General features: G+C 33.4%; 2 protein-coding genes across 2 annotated transcripts in view; one reads left to right on the forward strand and one right to left on the reverse strand.

The window, feature by feature from the left end:
- Positions 1 to 2,073: 2,073 nt before the first annotated feature.
- LOC105255809 (synaptic vesicle glycoprotein 2B) lies at positions 2,074 to 8,124 on the forward strand. The gene is made up of 10 exons (XM_011265314.3): positions 2,074 to 2,293; positions 5,373 to 5,438; positions 5,520 to 5,681; positions 5,799 to 5,961; positions 6,047 to 6,168; positions 6,277 to 6,515; positions 6,601 to 6,782; positions 7,033 to 7,331; positions 7,449 to 7,736; positions 8,002 to 8,124. Exons 1-10 carry the CDS (start codon positions 2,257 to 2,259, stop codon positions 8,064 to 8,066), a joined length of 1,623 nt encoding a protein of 540 aa, XP_011263616.1. The 5' UTR covers positions 2,074 to 2,256; the 3' UTR covers positions 8,067 to 8,124.
- A 7,295-nt stretch (positions 8,125 to 15,419) lies between these two features.
- The window catches only part of LOC105255810 (mothers against decapentaplegic homolog 6), a 45,458-nt gene continuing 34,193 nt past the window's right edge, over positions 15,420 to 26,684 (reverse strand). Inside the window, exons 4-5 of the mRNA XM_011265316.2 lie at positions 17,007 to 17,207; positions 15,420 to 16,524 (exon numbers count right to left, since the gene is read on the reverse strand). Of these exons, the coding sequence (XP_011263618.2) occupies positions 16,169 to 16,524; positions 17,007 to 17,207 (557 nt within the window). The 3' untranslated portion in view covers positions 15,420 to 16,168. The remainder of the gene's footprint in view (positions 16,525 to 17,006; positions 17,208 to 26,684) is intronic.

Raw genomic sequence — 26,684 nt, forward strand, 5'->3', positions numbered from 1 at the left:
GAAAATTATATTATTTATAATTAATCTTTTATTGTATGTAAAACGCGTGATCTAAAGATGCACATCAAATTTCCGTGCTTGCCGATGAATAGATTTTGAAACAGAAATATGAGCATCAACGCAATTAATTAATACGAGATTTTTTTACTTCATTTAGCTTTATATATCTTAATATTATTATATTATGTAATTTTCAAATGCGTGCGTAATAAGTCATAAATGTTTTTACAATCATGAGACAGATACCTTTCGCATCACTGCCATTTATTTCTATATTATTTTTATATATTTACAAACTTTATATAATTTTAATTATACTTTTATACAAACGAATTATTTATGCAATAGAAACAGTTGTCATACACAGATAACTACAATATTGAATAGTAAGAAAAAAATGCAGTTGAAATATCGATTTGGTCCTAATTCTCAGGTCAACGGACATACATATGTCAATTTTTAGCTCTTCAAGGGTTTCTGGTCTCCTTAATGAAAGAAGAACCGCACCCATGACAAACATTCTTGTAATTGCCGATATTGTCCTGATCGGCCTTATACATATATGTATGATCATATGCATACTCATTGCATACTGTAAATACGAAATTGCAGTGCGTTTAAATATAAGTAACGTTACTCGTAGCTGGAGACAAACAACTTTATCTAGACAAGATATAGGACTTTCCAATTACAGATATGAGTCAGTAAAATCAATTACTTCTATGAAGAATCTTCTTTTAAGCTTGCATTTAAAAATAATTAATATTTTAGGATATACAAACAATAATAGAAGAAGTTTAATTTATATATATTGAATGTTTAAATTTTTTTGTTCCAATTTATACGAAAAACGTTCAGACTTTTGAAATGAACAGAAAAATAATTTTGCAAAGAATGACATCATTCTAGCAGATAATAACAGTAATGGAGTCCGCTAATAGATCCCATTGTCGAAGCTTAAAATGCAAAAAAGACACTTGGGACAACAATACTGCGAGGAAAGAAATCGAATGGACCGCGAACACATGAGTGCAATTATTTATAAAATATTCGCTGCTGGGGAGCAACTTAATTCGTTTGCAATTAAAACGTCATAAGTGAATAGATCGTGAACATATGAACGCAATTATTTATAAAATATTCGCTGCTGGAGAGCAATTTAATTCGCTTGCAATTAAACAGACCATTATCCAATCGATCACGCGACGATTGACTTTTCCGTCTGATAATTTTTTGATAAAAAAAACTAATAACGAATTAATGAAACAAATCTGTTAGCTCAAACGAACTGTTTTCGCATAGATTTTTTTCATTTCAGTTGTCTTCTACAACGCGTGATTTTCATCACAGATGGGGACCTACGTGAACAGATGCAGATCTTTTTTTGGAGATTTTACTTAGCTCGAGACTATCGAAAGTTAATGATGCGTAAGCAGAAATTCGATGAAATATTAATACATTAAAGTCGAACATCAACAGATTAAGAAATCAGATCCGTTATATGTTTTATTTATTTTTCTGACTTGCATAAATTGCCATTTTTCAATTCCAATAAAATGTAATAATTTATTGTGATGTTGGAAGAAGTTTTTTTCTATATAGAGATATTTTCAAAAAATTATAGATATTTATATATATATGTGTGTGTGAAGAGGAATTTTCACAAATTTCTTATAATGTTTAATAATCATTAATTTTGAACTTTATTAAAAAATTACACATCTTTGTGTTGTCATTTTGTATATTTTAAATAATGTCAATTTAAGTAATAGCAGAGAGAGTATAGCCTACTAAATATATAATGATAAAAATATATTTCAAATTAGATTCTTACAAATTTAATTAATATTCGAATCACGAATAATAAAGAGATTCAATTGTCACTTTATTATGAATGTGTTTACCATCCTGGCTAATAATTATGTTATTACAACACGCAGGTGTATTCGCGTAGAATAATGAGCACTTGGACCTCCTTCCGATTAATTACCGCGACCGGCGTGAAAAAGGGGGGAAGTATTTTTGGATTCGCATTCGCGCTCGCGCGTGACATAATATTTAAAGCGTCGCGGCGACGATTCCGGTCGATGTGTCGATCCATCGTCATCGGCGAGCGACGTTCAAGGGAGGTCACGACTTTTCCGTACCACCCACAATCGGCAGTCGCAGATTAGGCTTCTTCGTCGTGCGACCAAAGAGATTGCGCCTGTCGTAGTACCGGACATTGCTATTGGAAATTTTTTCCGGTGCTGCACCATGGTCAGCCGTATCTCTACCATCTCCCTGTCAGTAGGTCAGTCTGTAATTTGGTATATTTTTCTAAGATGCTGGGGTACCTGTTGATTAGAATTTAAAAAAAAAGTACAATCGAAAATTCCCCGTCGTCGTAATAGACATGCGTCTATTAATATCATATATATTTAATCATATATATTTTGAATTATTTAAAAATTACGTTTTCTTTAAATTTTAAAATTAAAATCAAAATTTTTAATTAATCTCAAACATAGAATTTATATTAAACTGTTATTTATATTGAAACTGTTTTAGCAAAAATTTTTGTGTGAGATTAAATTTTAGAGTCAGGATATTGAATCCATCTTCTATTTATTTCCTCTTTTGGCATGAATTCATGAGATATATTTGATGCCAACTGATTTAAATGTGTGATTCTTGAATATTTCCTCAATAATATCACTTTGCTTCGTATCTTATTATTTTATTATCTCGTTTCCAAGTTTTCAGTTTGCTTTCCTATGTAAACAGAAAAATAAATTATTTTTAAAAAATCTTACGTATTTCTCAAAAACTAACGTTTCGCTTACTCATTATTATCATCGATGTAATACCTTCTTAGAAGAATATTGCTTTTTTCTAATTGATTTATAGAATAATTAATAGCATTGCAGTGATGAGCTAATATTTCTTTCATTTATTCATTTAAACAATTATTCAACATTTATAAATTCATTATAAAATAATTTTATTTTATTTATATCCATTTTAGTTGAATTATTCAAATAAAATATCAATTATATAGACAATTTCATCATCGGTCAAATTGTAATGTAACAATTGCGCCATCGATTCTTTCGAAGTGGTAAAGTACAATTACGCCTGTAATTATCCCTTAATTCGCCACTTTACGTATAATCGGCCGATTAAAGTCATGCCAGCGAGTTTCTTTGTCGATCTCACGTGCATTTCATCGTTCAGTCTTCATGTTTGCATTTTTTTGTCTTATTGTTCGATAGCACTTACAATTGGCATAATTTGCATTAAATTATGCTGTATATTTATGCGTGTAAGTTTTCATGAGAAAAACACCGCAATTACTCAAATAATTTGAATTTAAAAATAATTTGATTTATTGTGACAAACGTCGTTGTTATATTTTGCGAGTGCAATGACAATGAAATTTCTTATGCAACAAGCGATGTAACGTTTAGTGGGTTAGCATTCATCTACGAAACGCAAGATAATTATCGAATTGCGACACTGGGACACAAAAAGGCGTGCACAAAGATGGTTTTACGTCAATATACCGGTTTATTACCGGTTTTTTATTGTGCGTTTATTTCAATTGGAAAATAATATTACCTCCCACGGAGCAAACATGAAGTGAACATATGTGACTTTGTTTCAACAAATATGGATAACAAAATGAGTCATATTTCAATAATTTGATCCGAAATCATCGAAATAAATCACAATAGCTTAACATTTTAATAATTTAATATTATATTTATTTTAACAATAAAATTAAAATGTATAATCGAATCAAAAGTTTTCTCCAAAGTCCTGAAGTTTATCCCTATTTTTTTTCTATGATGATTTATTCTTTCTATAAACAATTTACTTATTCTAATGTGTTTAATTTAATTAATTTAACCAATTTTGCATTTGTGTATTATTACGCGATTTCAATCCGAATGATAAATTACATATTTAGATTAGCGAAAAATTTAAAACAATGGATGAAAAATATTTCTCTATGTATCTTTAGAGAACCAATTATTATTATTATTATATTATTATATTAAAAATTACAAGGATTATAATAAATTAATTTTATAATTTTATAAAATAATTTTTATAAAAGATTGTATATAATTTATAATTTTTGTATCTATTGCTTCGATTTTTATTTGGGATAATAAATAATTACTAGAATATCCATTTGAGTATCTATTATAGATCTTGCTATAATCGCGATCAATTTCTTGTTATTTACGAAAAATAATTATTAATTATAAGAAAGTTATTTCTTATTTCTTTGTCCAACACTTATCGCGATTGCATTTTGAAAAAGAATTCGATAATATACAGTGTATTTCGCATTTTACTTTCTTGCTCAAATGACAACAAGATGACTATATGTCTTAACAATACACCGAGAAAATAATAGTAAAATACTGCATGATAATTAATTAATTACTATTGAAATATTGAAAATTTTGTAATATAAATTTTGCTTGAATATTTTTTCTCGCATTTTAAATTAATTTTGATGATTGGGCCATTACATATAAAGTCTAACAATCATTTAAAAATATAATTTATCTTATTTAATTTAATCAAGAAATTCTTTATGTAAATTAATTTAATATTATTATTTATATTAAATTTTTATATTTCGAAATTTTTTAATTTGAAATTTTTAATTGCAATTTATTAAAAAATATATGACGTAAGGAAATAAATGTTACGCGCGATTCAGCAGAATTAAAAATGATATACATATATTCATATACACTCATATTTTCATTAAAATTATTCCGTTCGTGACAGCAAGGATAAGAATTCGATATCATATCGAGCATACACGTCATGTAAAACGTCATGTGTGATACAGACGTAAGTGAGATTTAGGAATATTGTGGATTAGAAAGTAAACGCATAATAAATCCTTATTGATTGATATTGCACTCAATTAATGGACGGAGTGATAAATAAAAGTATACGCACCTGTGTAATTTGGTAACTATTACGTTTAAGGAATGTGAACGACAGGCGCATTTTTTTCGATTCCATAATTCAGGCAGGCAAATATAGGAAAATTTTGACGTGCGTAATCAATTGTGTATATGTGATTTATGTATATACGTGATGTATCTTCACAAAATTTGGAATATTGTTAAATTTGGAATATACGCATATGCTTGCTTATAAAACTTCGAGTATTACATGATGCTCGCACACATCGGCAGTGCGATATAAGCGAATATATGTTTATGACGTAAATCAGGTATCTCATTAAAAAAAAATCTAATTTAATTTTAATTTTAGACGTGAATCACATTTGTGTTTTATAATAATTATTATGCTCCTATTTCTCTCTAAATAAATTCAAAAAAAATTTTGATTTTTAGAAAAAGAAAATCGGAATGCGTCTACAGAAGAAACTGCAGATTTTGAAAAAGCGATGGAAATATGTGGTAAATTTTCGATGCATTATTTTGAATCATGCATTTTAAATGATGTTCAGCTTTTTAAATTAAATTACACTTCTTTTGTAGGAAATGGAAGGTATCAGTACACTTTATTGTTGGTTTGTGGCGTGATGTTTGTCTGCGTTGGCTGTCAATATGGTGCAAACGCGTACATTTTGCCATCAGCCGAATGTGATCTGAATATGAGATCTGAGGAAAAAGGACTTCTAAACGTCGGCTTTCTTCTAGGTAAAATCCTAAAATTACTAAACTTGCATTTCTCTTTCTCAAAATTTACGTTTTTAAATCATAAAAGCTTTTGAAGCTTTTATCTTTAGATTATTAACACATATTCGTTTGCTCTAGGTTCAGTAATCAGCGCACTTTTTTGGGGAGTCTTCGCAGGAGCCTACGGAAGAAGAAATATTTTGTTGTTAACTCTCTTTTGCGATAGTATCTTAACATTGATTGGAAGTTTCTCGCAAAGTTTCAAGCTATTTCTAGTGTTCAGAGTCGTAAGCGGATTCTTGTGAGTAGCAAATGAATTTGTGAATGAAACAACAAATATGAATTAAATATGTCATACCTATATATGATTTTTCTATTAATTTTAGGATGGGTGCACCTGGTTCCTTGTTATTCACGTACCTTGGTGAATTTTATGCAGAGAAACACAGAGCGAAAAGCATTTGTTTTCTGGGCTTTTTCTTCACTTTCGCTTGGTTGATATTACCTGGTAATAATTTTTTTAAATATTATCAATGGATGGAGAACTCTTAAATCTATTTTTTTTAGATAATGTATGTTATTAATATTAATTTATTGACAATCTTAATTTATCCAGGCTTGGCGTGGATTATCATACCGTTGCCGATATCCTTCGAATTCTACGGCATTTTATACAATTCGTGGAGATTATTCCTTGGCGTTATTAGCTTGCCAACTTTTATTATAGCGATAATAACTCTCATGTATCCCGAAAGTCCAAAGTTCTTGGTATCGCAAGGTAAAACCAACGAGGCTCTCATGATTCTTCAAAAGATTTACACAGTAAATACCGGACGTGACAAAAGCGAATTTCCGGTGAGTGAGAAAATAATGTTCACTTTTGAATTTCCGGATTGTAAACGATATCTTTCTTCAACTGACGCGATGTATTTTTACCTAGGTAAAGGAACTCCTTCCTGACACCGAGTTTGAATTAAAAAAGGATAAGACATCAGTTTCCTCGACGGATACGTTAACGGAATTGATAAAAAATATTTGGTGGCAATTGCGTACCATTGCCTCGCCACCCTTCTTAAAGTACGCTGTTCTCTTGTGGACGATTTATTTCACGAACATGTTTGGGTGAGTTTCTCCCGACTAAAGTAAAAATGTACATACTAAGTGCCATTTAAAAAATATTTGTTAGAATTGCATGATTTTACTACCAAAAAACTTATCTATTCTCTTTATATCATTACTTTTTAATATTAATATATATTATATTAATATATATTATATAGTATTAACAGCATATATTATGTGGTAATAGATCAATTGTACTAATATAAAAGGAAATATTTGTCAAATATATCTTTTCGATTGGTATGTTTAGGTATTATGGCTTTAGTCTTTGGCTGCCAGAATTGTTCAATCGCTTCGAAAGCTACTATCAATCGCACCCGAATGTATCAGTGACAGTCTGTGAGTTGATATACAATACACAGTTAGCGAATCACAATCCGATTCTAGAGGAAGCGTTTGTCCTTTTGGCGAACGAAGCTACAAGGGAATGCAAACCACACATAGACGAGCGAGTGTTTATTAATTCTCTGACGATTAATGCCATTTGCTTATTCGGGAATATCATCTCTGGACATCTGGCAAATCGAGTTGGTCGTCAAACAATGCCAGGTAAGTGCTACGTATATAATCCTGAATTATTACTACTAATATTATTATTACAAAATTGTTTTTTTAAAGATCTCTGGTTTATCCTTATTAACAAGAATATTTTTTTTTCCTTTATAGTAGTTACGATGCTTATAGCTGGTATCGCTGGGCTCGGTATGTACTTCGTCAACTCCTCGTTGCAGCTCCTCATAACAGCGTGCATTTTTTCCCTGATGGCAGCCACAGCAAATATTGTGCTTTCCAGCGTGGCAGTCGACGTCTTCCCAACGCATGTTTCTGCCGTAGCGTTATGCATGATGGCCTGCTTGGGCAGATGTGGTGCGGTAGTGAGTAATCTAGCATTCGGTATGCTGTTGGATATCAGCTGCGAGATTCCGATATTCCTACTGGCCGGTGTCACCATATGTGAGTATAATAAAATGTATCAGATTCATTTAAGAAAAATTAGAAAAGAAAACGCAAAATATATTTAATATTTCCAGAAGCTTTGCAATCGCCTTTTTGTCATATTTAATTTTATCGAATAATTTCTCAAAACTAGATTTTAATAGTTTAAAGAATAATAGAAAAATAATAGAAAAGAATAGCAGAGACTTATTAAAATGATAAATAAAAGATAAATAAAAAGTAAAAAAGATAATAATTAAAATAAAGAATTTATTCTCTTCAGTTGGCGGATTGCTGTCCTTTTTCATTCCGAGTAAAGAAAAGAAGTCAGGAAAAGAGGAATGTTAAACTTGAAGAAAAGTCCAAAGTGTCAAATAAAGTGTTCCATGTTACTTTTTTACGCGCTGTGACATTTGTATAAAATTTATTATATATATATATATATATATATATATATATATATATATATATATGATAGTGCTTATACAATCTGTAAATAATAATTATCAGCATCAATCGACAAATTCTCGGTTTTAAGTTTATATTCAAATTTTCTCACACTTGTATTTTATATCAATATTCAGTAAAATCGTAATTAGAGATTTATTTTTTAAGTTTATTAAATTTATTTCGAGAAATACACGACGTTTATTTGGATAAAGAATTTTGAATGATACATAATAAACTATTTTTTATCATTAAATTCATTGATGAATTGTTTTGATTTTATTGAACAATGATATAACGAATATTCATATCTAATGAGAGATTGTCGATCAAATTATATCTCTTTGTAAATATATATAATCGTTTTAATAGAAATATTTTATTAAATTATAATATTTATAGAAATATTTTATTAAATTATATTAAATTATACTGTACATTTCGTATATCCGTGTGGAATGTAATACGTTGCGTAGTTTTGAATGCATGTTTCGATTAGTAATGAAAGAAGAGTAAAAACGATCTTTGTTGCGACAGTGTTAGAATTTGAAATAAAAGTTGTTAATATTAAATGTTAAAAATAAAATGAAAGAGAAAGAGAGATAGAGAAGATATTTTAATTTATCGATGTCCAATTCCGCGAAAAAAGCAGCACAACGATCCGGGAAATGTTAGTGTTGTATTACATCGTTGAAGAGGAAGGAAAAGAGGGGAGAAACAGACTGATGCACTTTACAAGTTTACGCATTAATCATGGTAGTGAACGGAAAATACTTATCTGGCAGCTTCTAAGAGGTTCAAGTATCATTTCCTATGGCAAGCTACAAGAGTTTCAGGATTTAATCACCCGATGCCTTTAGAGCATCTACCTACCTTATATTATAAAGTATGTATTAAACTGCGATCATCTTCCGGTGACATTATAAACATTATGTATCATATAAAAACTGGAAATCTATATTATTATCATATTTATATATTATCTATTACAATTAACTTTTTCTCAAAGAGTATATATTTATCGCAATCTTTTTCCATTTTTCAAAAATTATGCTAAATATTCTGAGCAAATATGTTTGCATGTTGTTTGCCAAGGAAAATGTAAAATAATTTAATTGAGTATAATAAATATAATATATAAAATAGCACTTATATATATCATACATGGAGATTTATAGTAGGACTTGTGGTATGATTGGTGTTTCATTAAAAACGCATCGGGTACAAATTTGCAATTTCATATATTTTCTTTTTCTCGTAAAAATGAGTGGAGAGGATTTCCTTGATCGTCGACACACGATCGTCGCTTAGTAAGCGTGTGTTACTTGATTTCGGAATCGAATACAATGATATTGAAAATAATATATATTGTGAGTTCTCAGGGTGTGTGGTACCTAATAATATATCGTTATTCCGTTACGCTATTCGCACTTATTCGATATCTGCTTTCTTTATTATAATTATTATTACTACCATTCGTTATTCATTATTATCGTCGTCGCCGACGACATAATATATAATATATACATAGTATGTATAACGTATGCATATGTGCGCGCACATGCGTACTTACTTTATGTACAATATATACAGCAACGCGTTGCTTATTTCATTTCGATTCGTCTTCCGTGCATCAATTATATGTAATAATATGCATATCTAATATATATTTTGTTTAGCGTATATCTTATTGCGCGTGATTCGAAAATGAGGAATTGGGGTAGCCACTATCGAAGGCTCTTTTATCTATAAATATATTAAATAAACGATGTATCTTCAAACTTTCGCTCGTCGATTTCAATTCGGAAATCATACGAGATCGTCGAGCAAAGGAGTATTCATTATTTTTATATCGACGAATTTCGAAAATATAATATGCATAAACAAACATGCTTATGTCATTAAAAAATATTAAAAAATATTCTTTTAGGTTTATATAACATTTTTCGAAATATTGTGAAAAGTACCCAGATAGCACAAAAAGGCCAAAAGATGTCTTAAAGATGTCTGAAGGATTTAAGATGTCTTTAAGTTGTCTTTTAGATGTCTTTTGGACATGTGTGCTGTCTGGGTATCAATAAGTTTTGCAGGATTCCTTCCTACTAGGAATAGAAACTGTCTCTTTTAAATCATTTCGTGTTTCCAAATTCGTCGACGAACTCGCAATGATTTCCGGCGAAACGATCGATTTTTTTTATACGTAAATTCTCTTTGACGGCAAAAAACGATGCGTTTTATCAATTTTGCGAGATTACAATTTAAGATACGACTGAAAGGGAAATATCTAAAAGTTGCTCATTTTTAGAACACTCTCTTTTCTCTCCGACTTTTTGAACTTTCGAAAAGCACAATATCTCGTGGTAAGGCACTATTTCTTTATTCATTACATCCTAACGGATGTATAAAGCGTATCTCTAAAACGTAAGATACGGCAGGAATTGCGGAAATTTATTTAAATGTATCAAAGTTCTTTTCCTCTCTTTTTTTTATGAAAGTTCCCATCTGGTATATATATATATATATATATATATATATATATATATATATATCATTCTTGTATATATCAATCTGAAAAATAAAAAAGAAGAAGAGAGAAAATCAACAAATTTGAAAGGAGGAAAAATACATACGAGCAGAGGGGCAGTAATACCGTACCGATGCCGATAAAGCGCTTACCTATCAACAAGTTAGTTTTTTATCGATACGCGTGATAATCGCTAAGTCTGTCGCTCTAAACACTAATTAATTTAATGTAACAGTGAACGGCTATGTAAAGGCACTATGTTTCACAGACGTAGAGTCCTTATAGAGAAATTAGCTGCCTTCATTCGTTTATTTGCTCAATTTTCAATGGCAAATTCTTCTCATTTTGTCGCATAATTTTTCTCCCCTCCAAGCAAAAAAAGTTTCAGTCAAACTCGGAAACGTGGTGAATTAATTGGCTCGAAGGCATCTAATCTCGCTAACGAGGAACTTTCGTATTGCATGTGTATATGTGTATAACTACGGTTTAAAGATTATTTAAACCTAGCCCCCACAAAGACACGTGGAGTGGTCGATCGGCCGATAGCAGTTGAGAGTTAGTAAAACGCTAGAAAACAGCTCTAATTGTCGTTCGGTCGTTAACATTAGTGTTATTACTCTCGTTATTTTACTACTACTGGATAATGGCACGTCGCGTCGTCCGAGAGAAACGGTAACTCGTCAAACAAGTGGCCGGCTCTTTTATAATTGGCTGTCGCCAATCATTTCGTTTGAGATAAATCTCGCAATTCGGATATACAGGCGTAAGGATATATTATTTTTATAATCGGAAACCTCAGTCTTGCTTGACGCGCTTCGGATAGACAGCCATTTACTGATGTAATAATTTTCCTTACGAAATGATACAAAAGTAATATTATATCACAAAATCCGGAGACTCTAAACTTTTATATCAAATGAATTAAAAATAATGGGATGCGATATAAAATATAAAAATCAAAAGTCATTTTTCAAATAAAAAGGTTTGCTGTCAATAATCTCGAAAAAAAAATAAAACAGAACGTCAAGACTTGAATGAAAAATGGAAAATGAAGATTGTAGAAAAATAGAAGATGATGAAGCGCGAAGGGAAGATGTAAGGGAAAATAACGCAGAACGAATAAAGGTGAAGTGAAAGAAGACAATCCATGCATTACATGAATCTATGTTTTCAATCGAAATGCAAAAATGTTTCACGCAATTTACGAATGTATACAACATATGTATTTAACTTTTCTTATCTGAGAAAAATCTTCATCGAAGACATATATATTATATTATTTACACGCATCTGAGCTTCCTTCTAAAATTAACTTAGATTTTCGTATGTCCGGTCATTTTATGACACTACAAGAAATTCACGCAAAAATCTTCCATTAAAATTTCTTTGCATTTTCTGAATGTGTACAAATACAATCTATAAATAATATTTCTATACCGGACGTTTTGAAAAAGATCGAAAAGCAGAACAACATAAAGAATATCAAAAAGATTTTGATATTAAAAACTATGATTATGATAGTCTATTATATAAAAATCACTGAATTTAACAGACGTAAATAAAGCTCCAATAAAAAATTTAAATTCACAAAAAATATAAAAGACTGAGAAGATCGAAAAAAGATCTATGAATGAGTGCTTACTTCTTTTTTATCCTTTTTTTCAATTATTAAACAAATTTATTATTGCAAATTTACTATTGGAAAATCTATAAGCTATCAATCTTTTTTTTCCTTTCTTAGAAAAATCTCCTCAGAAATTATATCGCGTTTGAATTTCTTTCGTATTTTTGCACGAGCGTGAATCTTTTCTTCCTTTAAATTCCTTAAACGGAGGAAAAATCGCTCTCGCATTTACTACGACAGGCATTTCAGGAGAGAAGAAGCGCTCGGTCGTGGTATTTACGTCGTAGGACAGTCTTACCATTAATTTTAGTACGCCTTCGTAAGTTCCTTTTTGTTCTTAATGCGCTACGGCCGTGTATGCTCCCTTTTGAATGCTTAAGCGCGATATAGCGAGCATGAGATACAAATATTCGCACGAATCATTATACATTTGTATATGTCAACGTATACAAATGATCAATTTGCAAATCTCAACACAAATTATATTTAACATTATAAATTGAGTCACTGTCTTGTATTATTCATTGTGTCATCTAGGATTTATATTATCCGTCCAATTTTCAACATGTGATATACAACAGAGTTCGTTTTATATAAAACAAATTCCCCTTGAAAATTGGACGTAGTATGAATCTTGCTGCATTATCTTTGATGCACATTTTACAATTAATTATTTCTATTATATTATCTTTTTTTTTAATTATTGCAACTTTAATGAAAATTAAAACATTATAAAAATATCATTGTCAAATATATTAGCAAAATTAATGATGAGAAATATATTTATAAAGAGACAAAGATCGTTGAAACAAATATTAGTACCTCGAGCTCAAAACGATGACATGGAGATAACTTAAATTCCTTTGAGAAGATGCGGACATGTCTCGGATTAAATCATTAAATACCATCTTGTACATCGCGCGGACAACGTATATATGTAATATAATTTTTTTAAACGCATTCCAAAGCAGTGCACAAGCAGCAGTGCGTTCGGTCTTAATTGCGGCAAAAGGAGACGGTTAAATAGATCTCGACCACAACGTGTTGGGGGCAGTGAAAAAGGGACTATGAAAAGCAAGTCGCTCAGAGTGAATAATCTGTCGGCGGAATTCCTCTTATCGTCGTTACAATTATTTTCGCCGATAATCTAAGCCGATTTTCGTTCCCTTTCAATCTATTTCCTTCTTTTCCTCTGACACAGTTAGCTACCTATGAACATTTTTGCGTATACGTCTCTGTATACATAATAATATATAACATTCAAGCGGCGTATACACATCACAATATAACGTTCTCGTAGCTATTCATTCGTTCAATTATCATTACAAAGTAACGGCCACTTTTACATCGATAAAAGCGGTAGTACGAAAGTAAACTAATGGTCGAAAAAACCCTACGGATCGATCAGTCAATTGTATGTGTGTGTGTGTGTGTGTGTATATATATATATTTATGTATGTATGTATGTATTGCGTATGTGAGTGTAAATGAATACATATGACTGGTACATATTATATATCGTATGTACTTAAACATTATTATTCTGAACACTATGTATCGCTCTTTTCTTCTTTCAAAATCGATTCGTATTTACAGAGTATATATAAAAAAAAAAAGTTTGCATATCGTATATATGCATCTCGTGTACAATTTCTCTGAGAAAAATTTCTGCATGTCGAAAACCAGAAATATAAATTTTTTTACAGAAAAAAGAAAGCTTTAACACAGAAGTTATTTTTCACTTAGAAATGTTTCAACAATTAATGCGATAAGTCGAGGAAATAATTTTCGCAAAATTAATGACATCGTTTCTCTCATTTTCGATGTGCAGAATCTCCTCTGTTTAATCATTATACGTATTTCGTTCTGCATTGTTTCTCTCTCGTCTTCGCAACGCGTCAATCGTAAAAAAAGGGAAGAAAAAACAAAAAACTTGTGTCGAACTGTTATCACAGTACATTGTATTACTGTAGTACAAAGCTCCGGAGAAAAAGGAGGAGGAGACATTATATTTTTCGTGCGAAACGAGCTTGGCACGTGGCGCACTTCTATTTCCCGAGAGTACGCGCTGCACCGCGGAGGGAAGCTGGGAAGGCACAGTGTATGTACATATACTATACGTATGTACAGCACCGAACGACGACCGGAGATAACACTTTCAGAACTCGTGGCACGTTTTGTTTTAACATTAATCAATAGCGCAACTACTCGATTCCAGTACTATCTCGTGACTTGTTATAGAACTTATGTTACTGAAGCACTCAAATTAATAAAAATAATATTATTTGAAATAGTCAAATCAACATCTATGATGCAAATGAATAATTAAAATTATGCTTAAATGAAGCTAAATGCAGTTAATGCAACATATATTAGTCGAGAAATACAAAACGATAATATTACAAATTTTAGTCCTTGTCTTTGGATTTTTTAGCAAAAAGAAACAATTAGAGCACAGTACAAATGCAATTGAAGAATTTGTCTTATCGATAAAAGGCCTCATGATTTGACAAATTTTTTTTCGACTATTAAGTTGTATCCATCAAATAATGTTGCCAAGTTGTAGATGTTGCATCATAGTCAATCTAAGAATTGCACTTAAGCCTAATTTTAATTATTGATCTTATTTAAAAATATATTATATTTATTAAATAATATAATATTAAATATAATATTAAATATTATACTAATAAATATTATAATATTTAAAGTCCTACTTTAAAATATTTTTCATACTTTAAAAAAATAATGATATTATATTTCTTACAAATTTGTATAAAAATTGTATATAGAAAATATTTAATTTCCATAAAAACTAATTTAAATGCATATTAAACACGTAATCATTTTTTATAACTTTACATATTAATCTCATAAATATATAAATTAATTATAAATATATTAATTAATTTTTGTTTTCAGTAACATAAATTCTACGAATTATAACGAGTTTGCGAAGCTTAAATTTACAACAAAGAGAGAATAATTTTCTCATAATAATTTATCGAAATTATTTAAAAGTGGCTAAATATTTAATTTTTTTATATATTACACATATCGACTATCTTAAGAAGCTTTATTGAATATTTGATAAAAAATCTTTCTTAGTAATCACTTTTGGAAAAAAAAAACGGAGCAAAATTGTAAAAAATATTTGACCTGCATACCTCTTTGTCGATATTATTCTTTGCTTCATGTTTCATCTTTATAAGACTAAGAATTTCCCCTGCCATGTTGAATTCAGAATCCATGCACGCGAATTCGTGAATCGGCGCATGCAGACCATAAACGCAAGTGACTAGACCTATCGGAAGCCCGACTCTCCGCTTCCCTTGTCGAAAATTCTCACATGAATCTCGAGAGTAACATCGACGATCCTAAATTATCGAGAATAAAAAAAATTAATCGAATCAAACACACGTTTCGTAAGAAAAATCCCATGTACCACTCGTTAATGTAAATTCCTCCGTTCGTACGCGCTCGATAAACACGCTCGGCGAACGATTTCCGATCTTCGTTTCTACCTCTCGTTCTACTGTCGAAACGGAACGCGACGTTGTTCCTTAGACGTATTATTTTTACGGCGTGTACTTTGGTAAGACTGCTTGGGGTTGTTGGGGCAACCCCAGCACATGTCGCTGGCGGTCGCCCCCGGCACGTTTTTTTTTCGTTTCATTTAGTCATTATTAACACAGCTCTCGTTAGGACGGAGCTAAAGGCCACGGTCGCATCATTATCAGCGATCTTCCCCGAGCACAACAACAACAATAACGACGACGACAACGAGGAGGAAGAAGAGCGGGTTTGGGACGAGACTTGACAATATCCTTTCGGCCCGGCTAGCCTGGGGGACGATCACCTACACGGCGCCAAGAGGACTTCGAGCCAGCACGGGCAGGAGGTGACTTCCTGTCGCGAGTACTTGGGTCCCCAGCCTTTGACGAAGCTGATGCGGACGGAGTTAATGTCGACGGGGCCGGAAGCGGCAAATCCGGCGGTCTGGCCACCATTACCGCCACCGCCACCGCCGTTATATGGAAGCTGCAGAGTCTTGGCGCGATCGAAGATGTTGAGACAGAAACCCGATGGCACCCGGTAAACCAGCAGGGTCCTCGATTCCGGTTCGTCCAAGGTGGGTGAGTGCACGAAGATTGGACTCTTTGACCGATTGTACGCCCATACACCGTCCGCTTCCTGACTGAGCGTTAGTCCTGAAAATGTAGGAAATGGATTCGTCATGAAAATGCACTATGTCCACGTAATTTTATAAACAAGTCAATACTGTGCGAAACAATGTTTAATTATTTATTGCGCAATTTATTTTTAATAAAATTATTTTTAATAAATAAAAAAATATTGTTTTGTTATAAAGATCATATTAACGAATTTAGTCTTGCATTTAAATATATATTTCTCTTTACTTATATGTGTATAACATAAATGAGAACTGAAAAGATACATAATGATATTATTGAATAATTACATTTTAATTATTATTTAATAATTATATTTAATAAATTATATTTAATAAATTAATTGTTATCAAATAATCTTTTATAATAACTAAATATATAGCCTCAAAAGAGACATGAGATGAATAAACGATCTTTGAAGCAAAGCAGAAAACACAAAGAGCAGCATTCTTTAAAGATAAAATGTAGATTAAAAAATTGTAGACACACAAGATCCTTACCGAGGCCGATTTTGCTGCGCGTACGTTGGACCGTGGGCAGTGCATTGTGATTCTCGGTCAGAGTCGCCAGACAGAGGCCATCGCCGTCATGGAGCGAGTCGAAGACGTTCACTGTTGACGGCTCCACGGGATACAGACGACCCACTCGACCGCCTAGCTCCCAGTACGCCAGGGTGCACCATTCCCTCTGCCCCGTCTCACCTGTGGACAGCAGATAAGAAAGGAGAAAGATAAACATTACATCATTCTCTTCTTCACAGCAGATATATTTACAAATGACATTATCGTTATTCTAGCAAGGGTTGCGCGATATGTTAATCTCGTGTCTGTGTCAATCTTCGTCTCAAAACAAAAATTTCTCATCGTTGGCAAATTAGAAAGCAATTGGCATTAAAGTTGGACGTGATGAATTTTTCTTTTCGAAATAAAAAAAATATATAAGGATTAGAAGCCGGGAAAGGGAAATGTGGTGCTTCAAAACTCTCGTTCATCTTAACGAGAGGAGATAATTAAAATATTTGACTAGATCGTAATCTTTCTCTAATACGTATCCGGATTTTTATAGTTCTACGTTTTCTTCTTGGTCACATTTAGTGCAGTGATACTTCCGTTCTACGGTTGGAATGCTCGATTTTCCGAAAATTTGTCATCCGCGATAAAGGACTCCCCGGAGCGAGATCCTTTGTTAACGATAGGGCTTTCTTCCTGGTAAAGAGGTTTATACGAGAGAAGAAATTCTGGGCGATATTACAAAGGACCGGTTGCCGGCGAAAGTCCCACGCTGTCGCCGGTTACGGCATCTCCGATGGCGTCGTCTGGAGACGGCGCCAGATCCTGCGGGCTGGACGAGTCCGGTCGAGCGAACGTAAAAGGATTCGTGAGAACGGAAAGCATAGGGCGCATAGCAATCGAGTATGGATTGTCTCATTTTACACAAATCCGAAATAATGATATAAAATTAATTAAAATCGAAAATCGTTATCAAAAGTTTTTAATATTTCAAATTTTTATATTCTTTTAATATTTAATATTAAATAAAATTTTGTATTAAAAATAAATTATAATAATATAAAAGAAATTATAATAAATTATAATATTTAATGTTAAATTAATATTAATATTTACTATTTAATATTAATATTATATTTAATATATTTAATATTATATTTTATATTATACTCTATTTATATTATTTTATATTATACAGAGATGATATATTGCATTAGATTGCGAGAGATATTAAATTTCATTTTAAAAGAAAGAAAGAAAAGAAGAGATAGCAAGAAATAAATATGCGTAATGTGATTGCATTAATATAATATAGTTTTTATATTTTACATTATATGAGATGTGTGTGTGTGTATGAATCCAAGTCTATTTTAAGCTTAAAAAATGATAAGATGAGATGAAATGATTATGCAAATATATACTGACATGATATTTTTTGTAACGCGTCAGATGATTATTATAATATTCCAATCATTACGAGTCATTTAAATTTGTATACTGCCAATAATTTAATAGATGATTTAATTTAGAAAATAGATAAAAAAAAGAATCTTTTTTTAAATAGTTATTATTTAAATATCAAATTAATTATTATTCACGCAACTTAAATACTTGGACGTAAATTAATTCGTATAATTTCGATCTCTTTCCTTTACGTTTTATTGCGTCACAATGCTTCAATATCGCGAAACGTGTTTTCGAGTCGGCAAGCTTCGCGTCACCTAGTGCACAGCTGTTGAAGACAGCTTCCACGTTCTCGCTACTCGCTCTTGCCGATGATTAGTAAGCCGATTAATGACCGGTCTCGCCGAGCTAATCAAACATTAACTTCGAGAACTCGCTCGGGACGCCAGATCAGAAACTTGGTTGTGCATGAAAACACGAAAAGCACGTTCTTATCTCGACCGCAATAAACGTCGTTCGATTTCGAGTCTCCTCGGACATCGAGGCTTGGCTCGACTCGGCTCTCTCTCTCTTTCTCTCTCGATCTTTACGACTCAATACGTGTTCTCGTGCGTGTGTGGCGTCCACACGAAGACAGAGAAAGAAAGAAAGAGAGAGAAAGAGAGAGAGCGCAGTCAGTGAGACGAGGGACTCGGGAGGGGCCCCTTTTGCTTCCACCACAGATAAAAATAGATATTACGAGTTTACCGCGGCGCCAAGATTGCGGGGTATCGCGACGATTACGTCATCGGTAGTAGCGCGAGTGGTTGGAGCAAGGACGCCTGTCGCGTCGCCCGCCGTCGTCGCCGTCGTCGTCGACCCCGTCGAATTTTCATGTTTATCTGCGATCGTCTGCAGTCTCTTAGCAATTCCTGATGACTGATCACCGCTGCGCCTTTTATTTCGTCCATCGAGTTATTATCGGATTAAAAATCAGACGCGAGATAAATATATACGCCGTGTCTCGCAACAATTATCAAAAATCATGCAGACACTAGAGCGGAAGAGCGTCGTATGTCTCGATGTTGAGACGCTAAAGCAAATAACTAGTGGACAATTTGATCGATAAATTTGATTAAATTTGTAGCGAGCTACATTCCTCGTTAAAGCAAAGGATCCTCTCGTCACTGTACGTCACTAATGCGCGAGGTGCATCCTGCGATCTCTTATTCGGTCGCGATACAATAAACGCAGTCACTAAATGTGGGCCACGCCATCGCGAGGCGGCGAGCAGCGCGTGCGACGCATGTGCTTGGAAAATTGGAAGCAGACTGAAAGCCCTGTAATAAAGCAATTCTGTCGGTTCTCTGAAGATCGCGATAAAGAAGCAATTATGAAATTGACTGCAGCTTGCCGCGTCTCTTAAGTGTCCTCGTTTTCTCAGCGTTGAGAGAGAGAGAGAAGGAGAGGCGTATCATTTCGTCTGGCTGTCTCTTAGAGACGTGTATCCGCGGTCTTTTATTTTCATAACCGCTCTCGTTTCCAAGGATCTCCGCTTGAGAAAAACCTCTCAATGAATCGGTGCCGGCGAAAATTACCCGCTGCCAGACTAATTCTTCCAACTGTGTAAAAGGTTGATTCCACGAAGACGGAAAGAGAGAGGCACGAAATGCTTTTACGAGATAATCTAATGATACGTATTTAACGTGTTAATGTGCCAGCGTGTTAATCTGAGAATTGAAATACGACTCGATTCTCATTTTGAGAGAATCTCGTTCCAATTACTCGAAAAAAATCATCTGTAGAAATAATTTTCTGGATACAAAAAATTAACCGAGGTAGATAAATGATTAACAAATAGCACGATATCGCGTATGTTTTGCTCTTAATCTAAATAACAGAGATAAAATTTATATCTGAACCGCTGGTGAAATTTAGAAAGATAGTCTTTCTGTGGCATCTACCCATGTTGACATTAATCATACTTGTTACAAAGTTTGACCATGATAAAGAAAAAATCTCACCAATCATTCTCATATTTGCCCAACGCAGTGATTAATATCTGGCAATGGGACCTAAATTTTCCAGAATATTTGCCGCTACAAATTCTACATGTTACAAATAATGCAAAAAATGGCGATAAATTTTTAATCGTTCCAACATCCCCATGAAAAATAAATTTTTAATATTTGACAAAATATAATTCCGGCAAGTCGCGCACGAGTTTATGAGGGCATGTGTTATGAAATAATAAAGCAATAAAATAAATCTCTCGGGAAGGGTTCGCGCGTGAGCGAATCTAATGGTTAAAACGCGGAGTCGGCCGCAGATATTTATCGTTTGCAGCGTACGCAGATCTCGAGTGTCGACCTTCCCAATCGCATACCAATCGCAGAGCGCAGAGCGATACGGCAAGGTGTTTGCACGGGAGCGTGTGTAAACACGGATGAGAGAAAAATAACGCGTCGTCCCGAGACACGCGACAGTCCCGGCTAAAGTATCTGGAGTCTCTCTCTCTCTCGTTTGGAATGCGATACCATCGCAATCGTCCGAAACGAAACGGCCGCATACATCTCGTGAGAGATGCGACACGCTTCAATCGTGATCAATCGAATTATAAAGTCGGCCAGAAGGAAATACACGAAATTGCTCGAGAAGTCGATCTATCGATCACTTGGGAAAAGACCAATTTTTGCGCGAGAATTTCCCTTGCAACTAGTCGATTATTAAAAATATCGCGGAGGATAAATGTCAAAGAGATGCTAAAAGACATGGGGAAAATTTGCGAATCCTTGGGAACGCAGAGCGATTCGCGAATTTTCAGAGGGACGAGATGAAAAACGGCGAATGATAAATTTCGGCGAGCGAGAGGAGAGAGATGCACGAAAGAGATGCGCGGTGCCATCGTCGCGGCACTTGGCCCAAAAGCGAATTCCAGAGAAATTGGATGCAATTACTTATCGACGCGCCGCGCAGCGATCTGCGAAGAGTAACATTGGCGAAGAACGGCCGGGAGTGTTGTTTTGATCGGCTCAATATTTTACGTAAATTAATTCGGCGCGATTTATATCTCTGCGCGTTTCTCACGCGAATTCAATTCGTATCGCTCAAGGGCCGCTCTCTCGATCAACATATCATTGAATTTAGTATAAACATCATGGAACAACATAGAATTAATACATTTCCGCTAAAAATATTCCCCCAAAAAATTATTATTAAGCTAATAAAATATAATTCAATACAATTAAAATGTGATTTTTTATCTCTGTTTCTATAAATTTTTATAAAAATCGAATATACTTGAGAATGAAATTGTATTGTTTCACGTGAGATTAAGAGACGACGGAAGAAGTGCATTTCTTGATGGTGAGAGAGTTAATATCGACATTCCATCTCCGCGACCAGGAATAATAAAATCCGCATTTATAGCGCACACTTATATCGCTCCGGTCGATAAGGAAAGCAAATTGTGAACAGTGCTTTAAGCGGTTCGGTCGCGAGCAGCCGTGGTGATGCAAAGCCACCCGAGTGCCAATGCATTTTCCCAGTTGGGTCAAACACCTTGAAACTTAGATAAGGTTCCCAACCTTGGCATGGTCGAGCCAACTAACTGCGTAACGTAGGTGCCCATTGCAGGATCATACTGTTCCGCGTACGTACGGTGGCATTAACGAGCTTGCACGTAAAAGATAAGCCGCATGCATCGACATAAAGTAGTAGAAAAAATTATGTAAAGAGAGATTTACATCTTTCATTCATTTCGATGAAAAATATAATAGCGTACACTTTGATTCTTTTATATTAAAAATGATAAATCATGCAATCATATGTGATATATAATATAAATATATATATATATATATATATATATATATATCCTTTTATTAGTTATTAAATTTCATAGGGGTACAATATATGATATACATATATATGTTTTTTTATTAGTTATTAAATTTTTCCATCATTTTTTCAATTTAATTTCGTAACAATATATCAGGGTGTATACTCAAATCTTGAAAATAAATTCCCTAAGAATTCCATGATGTTAAAGGTATTTTTGTTTAAAATTCCAGGTAAAATTAAAATATTTATATAAATATAATTTTAAAATAAGTTTATTTATCTTACATAAACTTTTAACTAAAAAAAACTTTTAATTAAAACTTAATTAAAAAAAAAAAAAAACATTTAAATATCTTTTAATATAAAATTTGGGCAACACAAAAATTTATCAAATATATATATATATAAATCTATTTTTTTAATACTTGAATCTGTTGTTCAAGAGCATTCGCGTCTTTTTGAGCGTTCTCTAAAATTCTTATACGTTTCTTTTCTAATTCTTTCACCTCTAAAGTGTTCTTCCTTTTTTTAAGAGCTCTGCAATAGACGCTTGCTATTGATGTCACTCAAGATATTCTACATAGAACGAATGTTTATATTTATAATATAGAAAAAATATCAAAAAAGTAGTTTTTAAAAAATTCCCTGAGAATTCTAGATTTTTCCTGGCCTAGCATACACCCTGTATATATATGCATAAAAAGCTTTAAAAGCGAGTTTCTTTTGCTTCTCGTTCATCTTCCTCGACTTCGTCATTTATCCTCCGTTTATTCCGTATAAATCCTTGATTACTTGACCCCGATTCCGAAGGCAATCTCTTCTCTATTCTACTTATTCCAAAAAGAAGGAAAGAATTTCGCGATCCGTTCGTCCGCGAGCGCGCGTGAGATCACGCTGGTTAGGTAGGCAGCCAGGCAGGCGCACCGCATCGGGGTCGACGGCTGTACGGTAAAGGTAGTAAAGGTAGTGGCCGTGTCGCGTATATATATCGGCACTCGGAGAGAGACGTGACCCTTGTCCTTCAAACGGCCTTTCTACGACCGCGCGCGCGCGCGCGCGAGCGCAAGCGGCTTTGTATAGGTGTGCGCGTTGCATACCTAACGACACGCGCTCTCGTAAGAAAGCCGGCCACCGACGACGGCTCCATTTGCGATCGCGTCCCTCGCGCGTGTGCGTTAAACGCGCACAACGCCGATCGTACGTACGTACGAGCGCAACGACCGCGCTCCAGCTGTACAACCCACAATTCTCCGCTACCAGGGACGTATTTGCCAAATTCCTCACCTCCGAACCGCAACCGCAAAGATCTCATTCCTCGCAAAACACGGCTCGAGTTTGCTCATTTGCGACTCGTCAGATATGTGTACCTTGCGCGTCGAAAGCGGTTCTCGATACTCGCAAATATTATTCTGCCATTCTCACTTAGTGGCGTTATTTTACAATTTTCTTAGAGATTGGAATCTTAAACAATTTTTCAAAACAATGCTATAATGCTTCATAGAATGCCATTCATTATTATGACATTCCATCAATTTTTATTTTATATATTTAAGTAACTAAAAAAAAATAGATTTTTACTTATAATAAAAATTAAATATTAAATATTAAGAGACATAGTAATATTAAATTAAATATTAAAAAACAGAATAATATAATATATGATTCACACAGAAAAAAAGGACATTCTTGTTTTAAAAATATATTTAGTTTTAACGTGGAAATCTTGAAATGAGACTATATCGCGTTAATTAAAGAAAAATATAATTGCTTGAATAATTGTTTACTTGAATAAAGCAATTTTATATCGGTTAACCAAGAAAAATATATTCTTATGATTTAAAATTTAATTTTCTTGAATGGAAAAGAAACAATGATAGAAAATAACATTTTTAAATCAAAGATTATAATTTTCTTAAAGTAGAATTAAATAATTATATATTCTTGAGATGACAATTACAATATTAAAATAAGACTATAATATTGTTGAAATTTAAAATTATTCAATTCTTCTAAAAAGACTATAAATTGTTGCGTATATACGAATCAATGAATGCATTAGTTTTAAATATACAAGTTTTGATTTGACGCTTATTTTTTTCTGTGCAACATTATAATAAATAATAATTTTAATATTCATAAATAATAATTCCATTCACTTAAACTGGACTAAACTTTAACGACCGTCTTAATCTGCCGACAGTAGTCAATATTATTCATGTCACACCGTCTATGCAACATTTAGCACACTCTTCTATTAATGACGCGAATTAAGAAGCGATTTCGATCTGGCTTTGCATCGAATTAATCTGCGTCAAGAGAAGGCGCAATATGCTTTTTCTCTCGCGCGTAATGGACGGGAGACTCCTCTATTTCTGCCTCGCAGTAATGCAATTTTTGCTAAAAATAGTTTCCGTGTCACATATTACATTACAGTGTGAAATAAATTATTGCGTATAATTTCGAGAAATATTTCTGTACATATGTGCGGATATACGCGAGACGCGGTTACCTCTTCATATATTTTATTATAAATGTGCGTGTACACGTTACATATGTGTATACATGTATATAATTTGATAGACGAGAAACTGAGATAGAATTACAAGTTTAGCCGAGCGGTGTTTGCCCGCGATAAGATGCGCAACATGCCAATGGCGCCTATATTATTTAGAGCTCGCCGATAGGAATTTCGATATATCAAAGTCTACAGAAAATATTGCCAGAACGCATTTTTGTATTTTACATCGATGCCATAATCTCTCTCTCGCCAGATTACGGGAAAATCTCGAGAGGATAAATACTGATAGTAAAAATATTTACTTTACCTTAGGAAATACTTATTCGTATTTATATATAAATAAATTTTATCATATTTAGAAAGAGAATCTCACGAAAAATCATCCCAATTCCCGAATTCTTGAGAAAATGTCCCGTCAAAAAAATGAGAATCCTGAGAGAATAAACACTGATAGCACGAAAAATATCTTTATCTCTTTTGGCTCGATACACATTTATTTGTAAATTGCAAATAAATTATGTCTGGCTAGAGAGAGACGTCTACGAAAATCTCCTCAAATTTTTTTATTGCAAAATAAACCATCGAATTTCGGAAAAATACAGAGACATTTTATTTTACTATTTTATTAGCTTCATATTATTCTCTTCAATATTAAATATTGAATTTGGCATCGTAAAATTCTTCCTTATTTTTTGGAAGTTATGTACAAACGATTTAAGTCCTCGCGATAATGGTCCATCGTCCAAATATCACGACCCGCAAATATTTGCATAACCAGTGGCGCTAAACTAAATGTGTCTTAAAATACATTTACTAGAAATCAGCGATATGCGAATTATCGTATAAAGGCAGATAGCTGTTTCTACGATTCGCTGCGACAAAAATCTGGCATGAGAATATACGCGTTGAATGATTAAAAAATAATAACAAATGTCGAGCAACGCTCCTTCTCGAACTTAATAAATCGATCGTCATAAATGTCGGCTGGATGCAGGTGCGCACGAGGAATCATTTTCAATCTCGCAACCTCGTGTAATCGGAAACGGGAAGAAACTAGACGACGATTACGGAATAAGATGGTCAGAAACTACCGGCTTACCTTGAGAAAGAGAGGGAGAGAGAGATGCGCGATTTCAGAAGAGATCAATGAAAAAAAATCCGTAAATTCGTACTACTTTTGCAATTTTTTCCAATTTCTCTGCAAATCTTGGCGTTACTTTTCTTACCACGAGCGACGTGTCAGGTTGCATTAGATAAAGTCGACATTACATAATCGATATTGATTGTGTCAAGTATCTCGCGAAAGTGCCGAGAGGCCATTCATCGAAATTTATCACGCGACCTTGCGATTATAATCGCGATATAAATTTATATCGCGCTTCACCCCAAATTTCTCTGGAAATCATCAACAATTTACGTTCTAATCGATTAGCGAGATTAGAGATCAGGCGACCGCGCAGTTTATCGTCGAGGCATATCTAGCGCTGAATTCATTTTTCTCATTTACACTAGTATTGTTCTAAAGTATCAAGTGTTTTGCAACACTACGATAAAAATTAAAAATAGAAGAAATATGTTTTTAATTATGTTACAATTTTCCAAAAATAATACAACAGTAGGAGACTTGGAATTTAGCTTAATTTCGTCCTCTTTTCCTATTTTTCTGATTCTATTTTCGCAGGACAGAGTAGACGGATGACGGATTCACTCGCGCAAATCGAAAATAAAGTTCAGATAAAAAGACTCGATAAAAAGGAAATCACGTAAGGACACAGGTATACACGGCGAAAAGCTGTTCATGTCAATCGAGGTGACGCGACGATATCGGGGGCCACGCGCGTCAGAGAGGCGACAGATGACCGCGTCAGCGAGTCGCCAAGTCGAGGACAGACGCCTTTTAAACGAGACTAGCGGGAAGGAAGGAT

The sequence above is a fragment of the Camponotus floridanus genome, unplaced genomic scaffold (genome assembly GCF_003227725.1).
Source record: "Camponotus floridanus strain SB8 unplaced genomic scaffold, Cflo_v7.5 scaffold5, whole genome shotgun sequence".
Taxonomy (NCBI): Eukaryota; Metazoa; Arthropoda; class Insecta; order Hymenoptera; family Formicidae; genus Camponotus; species Camponotus floridanus.